This window comes from Balaenoptera borealis (assembly GCF_965194805.1).
Source record: "Balaenoptera borealis genome assembly, chromosome: 8".
NCBI lineage: Eukaryota > Metazoa > Chordata > Mammalia > Artiodactyla > Balaenopteridae > Balaenoptera > Balaenoptera borealis.
In genome coordinates, this window is record NC_138865.1 from 21,932,591 (window position 1) to 21,944,973 (window position 12,383).

The 12,383-nt window shown below is 39.8% G+C and overlaps 1 protein-coding gene across 36 annotated transcripts in view; it reads right to left on the reverse strand.

The window, feature by feature from the left end:
• Positions 1 to 10,804, reverse strand: part of SPTLC1 (serine palmitoyltransferase long chain base subunit 1) — a 65,458-nt gene extending 54,654 nt beyond the window's left edge. For 7 of the 36 annotated variants that reach the window (XR_014247687.1, XM_082402956.1, XM_082402955.1 and 4 more), the window contains exons 1-3: positions 10,616 to 10,782; positions 7,465 to 7,572; positions 4,391 to 4,485 (exon numbers count right to left, since the gene is read on the reverse strand). Coding sequence is in view for 25 of the 36 variants with exons in the window: in XM_082402956.1 (XP_082259082.1) it covers positions 4,391 to 4,485; positions 7,465 to 7,572; positions 10,616 to 10,672 (260 nt within the window). In the remaining 11 variants the exon portion in view is untranslated. Of the gene's footprint in view, positions 1 to 4,390; positions 4,486 to 7,464; positions 7,573 to 10,615 lie in introns of all 36 variants that reach the window. The other 29 variants (XR_014247691.1, XR_014247692.1, XR_014247693.1 and 26 more) reach the window with 10 other exon arrangements.
• Between the last annotated feature and the right edge of the window lie 1,579 nt (positions 10,805 to 12,383).

Consider the following 12,383-nt stretch of genomic DNA (forward strand, 5'->3'; position numbering starts at 1 on the left):
AGTGGCCAAGATGGCAGACTAGGAAGACCCTGAGCTCACCTCCTCCCATGGGCACACCAAAATTACAACTATTTACAGAGCAGCTATCAATGAGAATGACCTGAAGACTAGCAGACAAGATCTTCCACAACTAAAGATATAAAGAAGGAATCACAATGAGATGGGTAGGCGAGGTGCAGACATGGTATAGTCAAGACCGATACCCGCAGGTAGGTGATCCACAAATGGGAGAATAATTACAATTGCAGAAGCCCTTCCCAAGGAGTGAGGGGTCTGAGCCCGACAAGAGGTTCCCCAGCCTGGATGTCCTGCACCAGGAAGATGAACCCCCAGAACATTTGTGTTTTTTAAAAAAATTTATTATTTATTTACTTATTTTATTTATTTTTTGGCTGCACCGGGTCTTAGTTGAGGCATGCGGGATCTTCATTGAGGCATGCGGGATTTTTCGTTGTGGCACGTGGGCTTCTCTCTAGTTGTGGTGTGCAGGTTTTCTCTTCTCTAGTTGTGGCGCGCAGGCTCTGGGGTGTGTGGGCTATGTAGTTGTGGCGCAGGGGTTCCAGAGCGCATGGGCTCTGTAGTTGGCAGCACGTGGGCTCTCTAGTTGAGGCGCGTGGGCTCGGTGTAGTTGTGGTGCGTGGGCTTAGTTGCAACACTGCATGTGGGATCTTAGTTCCCTGACCAGAGATTGAACCCGGGTCCCCTGCACTGTAAGGTGGATTCGTACTGGACCACCAGGGAAGTCCCAAACATTTGGTTTTGAAGGTCAGTGGAGCTTCCTCTAGGGAGAGCCAGAGTGCTGTGGGAAACAGAGACTGTACACAAAATCCCAAACACTCCAGGACCCAGGGCAGAAGAAGTAATATGAAAGGAGCTACTATGAACTACTTCATGAACTACTTCTATGAACTACTTCATGCCAATGCATTTGAAAACAAAAGAAGAAATGAACAATTACTAAATGGCAGTAACCAAAACTTACTCAAAAAGGAAATATGAACAGCTTTAAAAACTCACTGAAGACATTAAATTCATGATTAAAAATCTATGCTCAACAGAACAAACACAAATAGTGTTGCCAGGAAAACTGTAAGACTAATATACGTCTGATACCAAAGCTGGGCCAGCACAGTAAGGGAAAAGAAAAAGACTAAACTCATTTTTCAATACTGATGCTAAAAATACCAAATATTAGCAAAAAAAAAAAAAAAAAAAAATCCAACAATTAATAAAAATTAACCAAATAGTCATGCTTAAATAGGGTTTATCACTGAGTTGTAAGAGTTCTTTTTATATATTTAATATTTTGGATACTAGCCCCTTAACAAATATATGACTTGAAAATATTTTCTTCCATTTTGTGGGGTTTTGTATCATTTCTCTAGTAGTGGACTTTGAAGCACAAATGTTTTTAATTTTAATGAAGTCCAGTTTGTCTATTTTTTCTTTTGCTGCTTGTGCTTCTGTGTGGTATCTAAAAATCTCTGGCCAATCCAAGATTATGAAGATTTACTCTTTTGTTTTCTTTCTTCTAAACTAAGAACTTATAGTTTTTGCTCTTAAATTTAAGCCCATGATTAATTTTGAGCTAATTTTTACACATGGTGTGAGGTCAGGGTCCATCATCATTCTTTTACATGTGTATATCCCGTTGTCCCATCACAATCTGTTAAAAAGAGTATTCTTTCCCTACTGAATTGTCTCAGCATTCTGTTGAAAATCAATGGACCATAATTTAAGGTTGTCCACACATTTTTAAGAATAAGACACTGAAATGCTAATTGCAAGCACTGTGTAAATGGGCTTGGCTTCTTTGTAAATGGTGGGCTTCACTCTATGATAATGAGACACACACTTGTTTATTCATCTGTGGAGACCCCAAACTCAAAATTTTCTGTTTTTATTCTCTTGACTTTGAGTTTCACCAGAGAGGAATCCTCCAGTGAGGTGTATATGAGGATATAAATCTGGTTTCCAACTTTCTGAAAGCTGAGTTGGAGGAAACGGGATTAGCATCCCATTATTCATTATATACTTGCTTTCTGTTTTTAGAATGGCACCCGCCTCCTCACACATTCTTAGGACTTTCAATTTATATTTAGCCTTTCCGGAGAGTAAATCTCCCATCTTTCTGCAAGTCTACAGAGCTGAAATCTGGGGTGAGGATGAGTGGCATGGTTGCTTGCAATTTTTCTCATAAAAATTTATGTATATGCTTAATTAATGTAAAAAAATCGATCAGTACAATTTAATATAGCAATGGATTAGAGGAGAAAAGTCACAACCATCTCAATAGATAAAAAAAAAATTTAATAAAATTTAACACTGACTTTAAAACTAACAAAAAGTTCCCTTAGCAAACTAGGAAGAGAAAGGAAGGCCTATAACACCATACAGGTTATCCCTTAAAAGCCATCCGGAACAGGATACAGAGGCCCTTGTTACCACTTCTATTCAACACTGCATGGTCGGTATCCTAGCCAATGCAATAACACAGAAACAAGAAGAAAATGATGCCTCATGACAGAAGTGAAAACTCTCTGGAACCCAGAGACGAAGCTATTAAAAGATATGCAATGTTAATTTCCTGGTTGTGATACTGTACTATAGTTAACCAAGATGTTACCATTGGGGGAAACTGATGAAGGGTATATGAAATCTCTCTGTATTATTTCTTACAACTGCATGTGAATCTACTATTATTTCCAAATAAAAAGTAGGAAAAAAAAAGTTAAGCAAAATCTTTATGAAGAACGTTATGTAACTTCTCTCAGAGACATAAAAGACCTAAGTATACAAGTGACACACAAGGTACGTGGTGAAGAGATTCAGTATTAGCAATATACCAATTCTCTCCAAATTAATCCATAAATTCAATGCATTACTAGTCACAAACCCAAACCCACTTTCTGGTCAAATCTGAGCAGCTAAACCTAAACTCATAGTGAAGAGTCAAGGATAGCCTAGACAATTGTGAAGAACAAGGAGGTGAAGGACTCACTCTAGTCAAGGCCTATTATTAAGCTGTGGTATAAGCGAGGTTCTGGCACAGGGAGAGATAAATATACCAAAAGAATAGAAATAAAGCCAGAAACAGATCCTTTATAAGGGAACTTGACATATGAAAGAAGGGAAATTTCCAATCAGTAGGTAAAAAATGGACTATTCAACTAATAATGTTGGGACAACTAACTGTCATATGGAAAACAGGCAAATTAGACCTTTGTGGTAGGAAGGATTTTATAACCATAACATTAATGATTGGTAAGTCTGATTTCAGGACAAGTAAAACTTTCATGAGACCAAAGAAATTCACGAAAGTGAAGAATACAAGCCTCTCTCAGATCAGACCAGAAGTAGAAGGACATACTCAGGAGAATATCCTACATCATATTTTTAAATAGAACACTAAACACTTTCATGGCAACAGGCATGCTGTGGCAAAAGTATAAATATAAGCAAAGGAAAAACATCTACCAACTTCAAGATGGCGGTTATCTTGCCTGGGAGGCAAGAGTAAGTGATAGATGGGAAGGGATTTCTTTAGTGATACACTTGACCCCTGAACAACATGGGTTTGAACTGTGCAGGTCCACTTATACACAGATTTTTTTCAACAGTAGATACTACTGTACCACATGATCCACAGTTGGTTGAATCCATGGATGTAGAACCACATATCTGGAGGAACTGGGTATCTGGAGGGCTGACTCTAATTTATATGCAGGTTTTTGACTGCCCAGAGGGTCAGGGCCCCTAACCCCCATACTGTTCAAGGGTCAACTGCATTTCTAATGTTTTATTTCTTTTAAAAAATAGATTTAAAGTAAAGAGAGCAAAATGTTAATACCTATTACTTCTGGGTGGCAGATACATATGTGCCTGATATTTTCTGTATACTTAAATTTAAGAAATAAAAATAAAAATAAATAAAACATTGGAAGCCAGGAGGTAGGTAGCATAAGTGAGCTGAAGTTTCATAATTCATATTGTGAAAGTCAACAGGCACTGCCTATCATTAATCAATCAAGAAACAGTAGTGTAAGCATACTGCTAATATCTAGTTATGAAGGTAACCTTCAACAGATCTAAAATCAGAAACAATCCAGGTGGGAAAAAGTAGGAATGCTGTTTTTCATTTTAACTGTCTTCCCATTTGAAACATTACATGTGTGTATTACTTTAAAATATATATATATATATTTTTTTTAAAAAGGGACAAACTCAGAAACCCAAATTGGAGACTATTAAAAAGCAGTTTCTGATCTCCAGAAATTTCTAAAAATCTTATTTCAGTTAAAAAAGGAATACTATATAAACCACTGTATACTTTGTTGAGTTTACCTACAGGAAACCAAATATAAGCCCTTGACTAGCAAAAACAATTTACCCTGAAACGATGTTGTAGTTGAGAGCAGGATGGTCTTTTGAGACAGGAGGAACAAGAGGTTCTGGTTGCCACTCTTCAATCAATTCTTCCTTTTCCTACAGGAGAAAAGCAGTTAAAATACAGTGCAGTGCTAATTACTGGACAGCAACTCTAGCGGTATCTAAGCTGTTTGTTGTAATGGAACCATCATAATGAACACACTGCTAGACACAGACGTCCAGCTGCTGTGCCTGGAAATGACACAGAATCACTATTGAGTTTTGTGCACTTAACCCCTCACCTCTTTCCTTATCTCAGGCTAAAGGCTCTTTTTCCATGAAGCTTTGTGGCTGACTGGAAATTTCTTAAAAACTGTATTTCTATGTTCAGGATTTTTCACTGTGGGAAGTAGGAAGTATAACTGCTACTGATGATAAAACAAAAAGTCTATAACACAAAGGTGAGAGGCATGACTGCAGGTAAGGGAGCTCAGCCTCTACTGCAAGATATGACAGACAGCCATGCCTTAAGTTCTTACAGGCATGACTGTCACAGGAAGGGATCAACTAGACTACACAGCACTGTTTCTACAAGCCATTGGCAAGGATTCAGAAGTAACTGAAATATACCAAAAGACTCTTTTATAATAATTATTGTAATAGGATTTAGCTGTTTGGAAATTTCTCATAAAAAACCACTTTATTCCTTTCACCTGTTGTTTCATGCATTCCAAGTATTTTGACTATTTTGAGTTTCTTACCCTTTTTTGAACTAGAAAACAATGTAATTTTGAAAATGTAGTCTGGATGTACAGGATGAAATGAGGCACCTGATGAACATGACAGCCACAGCAATTCTTGCCTTACATAGGCCCACTCTCAATACTTCTATTTTCACACTCCTGTTCAATGCTTCTGTGCACTTTTCTCCTAATAGGCAATTCTAGGGCATGGCTAGGAGCATATTCACCTGATGCTCAGGCACTCAAAAATGCTGGCTGAGTAAATCAGCCAATAAATTCCTCATCTATTTCTGCCAATGACTGCACAGAACAGCAGCCTGAACAAGCCTGAAGTATGTATCATGCACACTGTCCACTTGCTACCACAGAGACAGATTTGAGAATCAACTCAAGATTGCCTGGTATTCAAGAGTCTCTGCAGGGGACTTCCTTGGTGGTGCAGTGGTTAAGAATCCGCTTGCCAATGCAGGGGATATGGGTTCAAGCCCTGGTCCGGGAAGATTCCACATGCTGCAGAGCAACTAAGCCCGTGCACCACAACTACTGAGGCTGTACCCTATAGCGCACGAGCCACAGCTACTGAGCCTGCCTGCCACAACTACTGAAGCCCGCACACCTAGAGCCCATGCTCCGCAACAACGGAAGCCACCATAATGAGAAGCCTGCGCACCTCAACGAAGAGTAGCCCCCGCTCGCTGCAACTAGAGCAAGCCCACGCGCAGCAACGAAGACCCAATGCAGCCAAAAATAAAATAAATAAATTAATTAATAATAAAAAAAGAGACTCTGCAGACCTATAAAACTGAGAAGGGCATTTCTTCTTTGCTGCCATAAGTTAAGCTTTAGAAACACTCATATAGTTTTTTTTTCTTCCACAGCTTTTAGGGTAAGATGTCAGTGATTACTGAATCTTGCTCTAGGTAAGTTCTGCTTTTAGAGGGTTATCCTAAAATTATGTTTCAGTATCCTTCTTTTAAAATGCATATTTGTGTGGATTGACTTGGTTAAACTTAAACTAAGAATATTAGGAATGATCAACCCCTTAAAAAGTTGGGCTAGAAATCTATTCCATGGCCTCATAATCATTCACATGGAGTTCCTAAATACCAAGGGAAAAAAGTAGAGACAGGATTTCTGGCCCAGATAGCCCAATCTTACTGCAATACTATCAAAAGTGTGTTCTATGGCACACTAACCTCACAAGGTATTCATTAAAAAAAAGGCGGGGGTGGGGATCTATGGTCAAGTTTAGGGCAGTTCTCCAAACAGCAGTTCAAATATCCACTGTCATATTAAAGGTTACAAGAAATCATGCAATGAGACACCTCTTTAGTCTTCTTTATCCAGGTTTCCAAAACTTATTTGCCCTAAGAACCATTTGCTGCATATCCCTTATCCCCTAGGGGGGATACTGCCTGACCATCTCATGACAAATATGAATGATCAGGACAGCAGGGGCAGCCAGTGAAACCAAGGAAACAATTGCCACATTGCTGTTAATTCCATTCCACTTGCACTTCCTTCTGTGAATGCTCCAGAAAAGAGCAGTGCTCCATCACTGTGCCGCACTCAATGCTGCCTTGTGAACCAAAGTTTCAGGCGTTTTTGTGGGAAAACATCTCTCACCGTCTCTGTATCCCTAAGTAGTATTCTGGCACATTGCTACAGAGGCTGGATAAGGAAACAATCCAAGCTACAGAAACCACACTGCAGTCAAAACTGCTCTTCCTCTCACACCTGGGACACAGTTATTAAGTGTTCCTACCTGCGTGAGAAGGTAGGGGATTCCACAAACCCCTTGGTCCCTCATACTAACAGACTCGAAATGGGCAGGACTGCAAGTCCTCTCGACACTTCTGCTTCCTAAGGTTTGCCTAGCTTGGGCTTGAGCTGGGTCCCTTACCATACAGAACACATCAAAATTTGATTTGGGGTGGGAAGGTGGAGAGCAGTGGGATGGGGAGGATTCTTTCTAACTCTGAATTTCCTTTGTAAAGACCACAGGGAAAACTTTCATTCAGGCTTCAGGAATAGTGGTGCTTTTCCCGAGCAACTCATGTAATCTTTCTTGTATACGGACATTTGAAACGCAGCACGCATCCATGCTTCCCGTCCAGCATCTAGTACGTTCCCAGGCTGCTGTTTACTCCTAGCAAAGTATAAAGGCCTGTAACATGGTACTCCTTTGTGTATTCACTTTATCCCTGGCTTCCCCGTATTTTGCTTACCCTGATTTCCTTACATTCCAGAAAATATTTTAACATTTACAGTTGAGCCACCACAAGTCCTTTTTCGAAAGATGTAGCAACTATAATCATACACCAAATAATAAAATAGAGATTTAACTTCTTACCTTGACTGTAAGATCAGATCGTTCCTGTAACTTGTAAGTTTTAGAGAAAAGAAGTCTGATTATCCAGAGTATTAAAATTCCTTCCAAAATAAGATGATAAGCAGGAGCCTAGGAGTCAGTCAAAAACAGAAGCAAAACAAGAAGTGAAATAAACATTTCCAAAACCTGCACATAAAATTTAATTCACTTGCATATACTGCTCCCATGACCTTTAACCTATTTATTACTTCTTAAAATTTACTTTCAAAGCTCACTTCATTTCTACTCATTCCTTTTCCCATTTCTAACAGAAGGCAATTTCTCCTACATGAAAAATCTCTAAAACTGCAGCGTTAGGAATAAAAACATCTTTAGGAATAAAATTAAATTTTTTTTTATTTTATGAAATGGTATTACTTTTTTTTTTTTTAATTTTATTTATTTATTTATTTATGGCTGTGTTGGGTCCTCGTCTCTGTGCGAGGGCTCTCTCCAGCCGCGGCAAGTGGGGGCCACTCTTCATCGCAGTGCGCGGGCCTCTCCCCATCGCGGCCTCTCCCGTTGCAGAGCACAGGTTCCAGACGCGCAGGCTCAGCAATTGTGGCTCATGGGCCTAGTCGCTCCGTGGCATGTGGGATCCTCCCAGACCAGGGCCCGAACCCGCGTTCCCCGCATTGGCAGGCAGATTCTCAACCACTGCGCCACCAGGGAAGCCCCAAAATTAATTTTTTTTTTCCAAAATTAATTTTTAAAATTAAAACTGACACAGAATTCCAATAGTCAAACAATATCAACTATCAGATCCTTCAGGTAATTTATATTTTTACTGGTGGGAAATGACTGTAACAAACATTTCACAGCTTCACAAGCCTTCTACAACCCCCACATACCATGGATAAATTGAGAATTATTTGGACACCAGTTTCCATAATTCTCAAAGACTTTTGCACAACTTACTATATTTCCTGTATCCCCAATAGGCCTCTTTAAATTCTCCTTGGAACGTGGCAGAGAAAAAAAGACTTTATAAGTGCTTAAAGAAATAGCAGGTCTCTTTTCTACCACAGTTCCCCAAAAGTATCTAGTGTTTTCCATGTCAACATCCACAAAGGTACCTTAATGAAATTATCCACATCAGGTCTTCTTTTCAACTGAACATTTCCAGGATAAAAGCCAGGCTGACTTTTATGTCTTACACAACTAGATACAGTAAGTGCATATAAAAGATTCCAGGTATCAACTAAACCTCCATAAGTCAGTTATTGGGTGCTACATTCCAATAGGTTGTCATTGAAAAGTCATTTAAAAGAGGTATTTATGCAAGAGGGAAGAGATATGGGGATATATGTACATGTACAGCTGATTCACGTTGTTATAAAGCAGAAACTAACACACGATTGTAAAGCAATTATACTCCAATAAAGATGTTAAAAAAAAAGAGGTATTTAGAAACGTAAATACAAATTATTTTCAAATATTAGACAAAAAAAAAGCAATGATGATTCACAATAGTTAAAAAAGTTCAGAAGCGGGGACCAGGGAAACTGCTGACTATTTCATAAATAAACTTTCAGGTCATTGGACAAATAACTTTAAAACTACATACATGTTACATATGTATGGGTACACAGCAAGACTCCTCAAATTCTGCATACACTGTGCACAGAAATTAGAAGCAAAACCAGAAATCTAAGACTATTTTTAAAATTTGCTGATCCCTCCTGACTATAATTCATTTAAGAATGAGGACTCGACTAAAAAAATCCTTTTGGTTTTATCAGTAATTGGATTATAGTTGACAAACATAAGTCCAAGTCACTAAACATTCCACTCCACAAAGAAATCCTAAGAAAAGTTGAAATGTCTACTGAATTAATAAAAATCACAAATGTGGCTTCTTTTCTTCCCTAGGAAATGTTACATCAAGGAGACCTTCTCTCAAGTCTCACTCATGGTCAATACCAGGGTATGAGAAGTTACATAGTCAAAGGGCAGTCTTCAAGAAGGCAGCAACAACATATAGTAGAAATTATTCATTTCTAAAAAAGAAATCTTAGATTTTAGTGGTTCTTCTTAGTCACTATAATCTACCTAAGGTTGGACATCACCTAAGCTCTATTTGCTCTCTTAACTGTTTTTTTTTCAAAAAGTCCTGATGGGTTTTGCAATAATACATCTTGCATCATCACCCTTACCAGTAAACGCTATATTAAGTTTTAAGAAAATTATCAAAAGAAAACAGATTCACTTTAAGTGAATGTAAGCTCTGTAAGCACAGGGACTTCTACCTGTTCCCTCATTGCACTATTCCTAGCATCTAGATCTCGGCTGTCCAATACTGTAGTCACTAGCATCATTCAACTATTTAAATACACATCTAAATTAAATGAAAAATTCAGCCCCTCAGTTGCACTAGCCACGTTTCAAGTGCTTAACAGCCACATGTGGTTAGTGGGCTACTGTACTGAACAGCTCAGAGAACACGCAGAAAGTTCCATTGCGCAGTGCATGGAAACTCACTGAATGTCAAATGAATGAACATTCTCCAAGACTGACATTTAAATTTCATATTATTTTACCTACTTGAAACAGCTGGCCTTTCAAAAAAGCTCCTAACTGGTCTTTCTTTAAATTTTTACTAAAATAATTTTATCTTTACAAGACAGAAGATGGGACGTAGGCGGGAAGAATGACAAACTATTTCACATACCTAAATCATTCGGCTTCCTTTCTAACCCCACGTCCCAACAAAAACAAAGTCCAACTTATTACAATTCTTTCCCCTATTCCCTGCTCCACAGTTCCGAGAACCTGTCTTCCCTGGGACCTCTCCAGACTGAGATTTTCCACTCTACTTTCATCACTCCGTTTTACCGTCAGTCCCAACTCTTGTTTTTGACTAGCCTCTCTCCTGTATTCGGGCAGGACCTGGAGAGGGCTCCGCGCTCGCAGCAGCGCAATACGAGACCCCCGGCTCCGGCTCCCGCCCGTGCCTCCCTACATTCCGCCACTGGGAAATGTGTGCGCCTATGAGCCTTTCCAGCGAGGGACGCCGGGGGTCCGGGCGTAACCGGGCCAGGCCTGCCCAGGCCTCAGACCAAAAATCCACACAAAACGTCCCACCTCCCCAGGGCTGGGTGTGGTCGTGGACCCCTGGGGCCGCCAAGCTCACCTCGTAGAGCGCCTGTACCATCTCCACCAGCACCCACTGCTCCGCCACCGTCGCCATAGTTAGCCGCCAGGGTTTCCTTCCGGAAGGCGGGCCGCAGGCACGTCAGATATTGCGCGGCGCGGTCCAGTGACGTCTACACGCCCGGAAGGCGGGGTTGCCGTGAGTTGGGCCCCGCCTTCTCGCGCCTGCGTACTGGGCGGCCGGTGGCTGCGCTGGCTGAGGAAGGTTTCGGGGTGGAAGGTCAACTTGAGGTCTCGCTTGGGTGCGGGGAGGGGTGGGAAGCGGCAGGCTGGTCCCCGCAACAGGTATTCACAACGTGGCCATTATGTGCCAGACCCTGTGCTAGGCTCTCAGGATGGAGAGATTTTAATAAATGGCCCTCGCGCTTGTTAGGCAGTTGGGTGCAGGGAGTTATTAATGCAATCGCAAACATATTCTTTACTTTTAAATTACATAAGTAATGCAGGAATGCATTATCGTAAAAAAAAATAGACAACTCTTATATAACACTTACTGTGTATAAAGCCTAGCCTAAGGATTTGCAGGTATTAAGCCATATAGGAGTTTGGTGTGGAACCTTCAAGAGCCTCTGTATCCCAACGTGGTGTGCACACACACTTCGGTTGGATTTCTTAAATATAACCGGGAGCATAGGGACAATATTGTTCTACAATTGCTTTTCTTCCATTCTTTTTTTGGCTATAAATCTTGTGTTTTTAATCAACGAAGAAGCCTATTTATTGGAATAATTTGTTATGTGTATTTCTCTTTCCATTTTATTTAAACATTTTCCTATTGGTGAACACTTAGGTTTTTTCTACTTTTTCACCTATTGCAAACAATGCTACAGTAAACATTGATGTGCCCTATTGTCTTTCTGTGCGTGTTGGGGTATATCTGACAAGTTTCCTCAAAGTCGAATTTTACTCAATTTGCATGCTAATGTCGATAAATACTGCCATACTGCTCTCCAGAATGGCTCAACCAATTTTAAATGTTTGAAAGTGTATTCACACTCTATCTCATGATGGATATTATCAATCTTTTAAAATTTTTGGCCAATTTAATTTAATGGAGATAAAATGTCTCCACTGAATTTTACTTTCCATGCTGCTGGTTATTTATGGTTATTCTTATATGTTTATTGGCATTTGTAGTCCGTTTGTGAATCATCAATTCATATTCTTTGCCCAGTTTTCTATTAGTTATTTTTCACTTTCTAATGGATGTATGGAAGTTCTTTATGCATTCTGAATATGTTATATTTTCCTATTTCATATGTGACAATTATTTTTGCCCAATTTCTGTCTAGTTGTTTACATTGTCTTTTGTCATACCTATATTTTAATTTTTATGTAATGTGTCAGTCTGTTCCTTTATTGCCTGTGGGTTTGTATCTTGCTTAGAAAGACCATCTTCACCACACTTAGGTTTTCCTCCCATGCTTCAGTTTGTTGTTTATAGTTAGCTCTTTAATTATTCTGGAAATTATATTTTTGTATGATGAGAGGTATGGGCCTTTATTTTTTCCTAAAGGAATAACAATTTTTCTCAGTGCCATTTATTTGAGTAATCCTGATTTTCCCAAATTCTGTGAAATGGCACCAGCACTATGCACTGCACATGAAGTTGCCACTATGTACCCGATGATGTTGGTGCCCTGGGATCCAGTACCATGCTTGCGCACGCTGCCTCGCCCAGGTGCATTCACTCCCAACAGCCAGCTCCTGCAAGTTTCAGAGGCCTACCTTCAGACTGCCAGAACCCA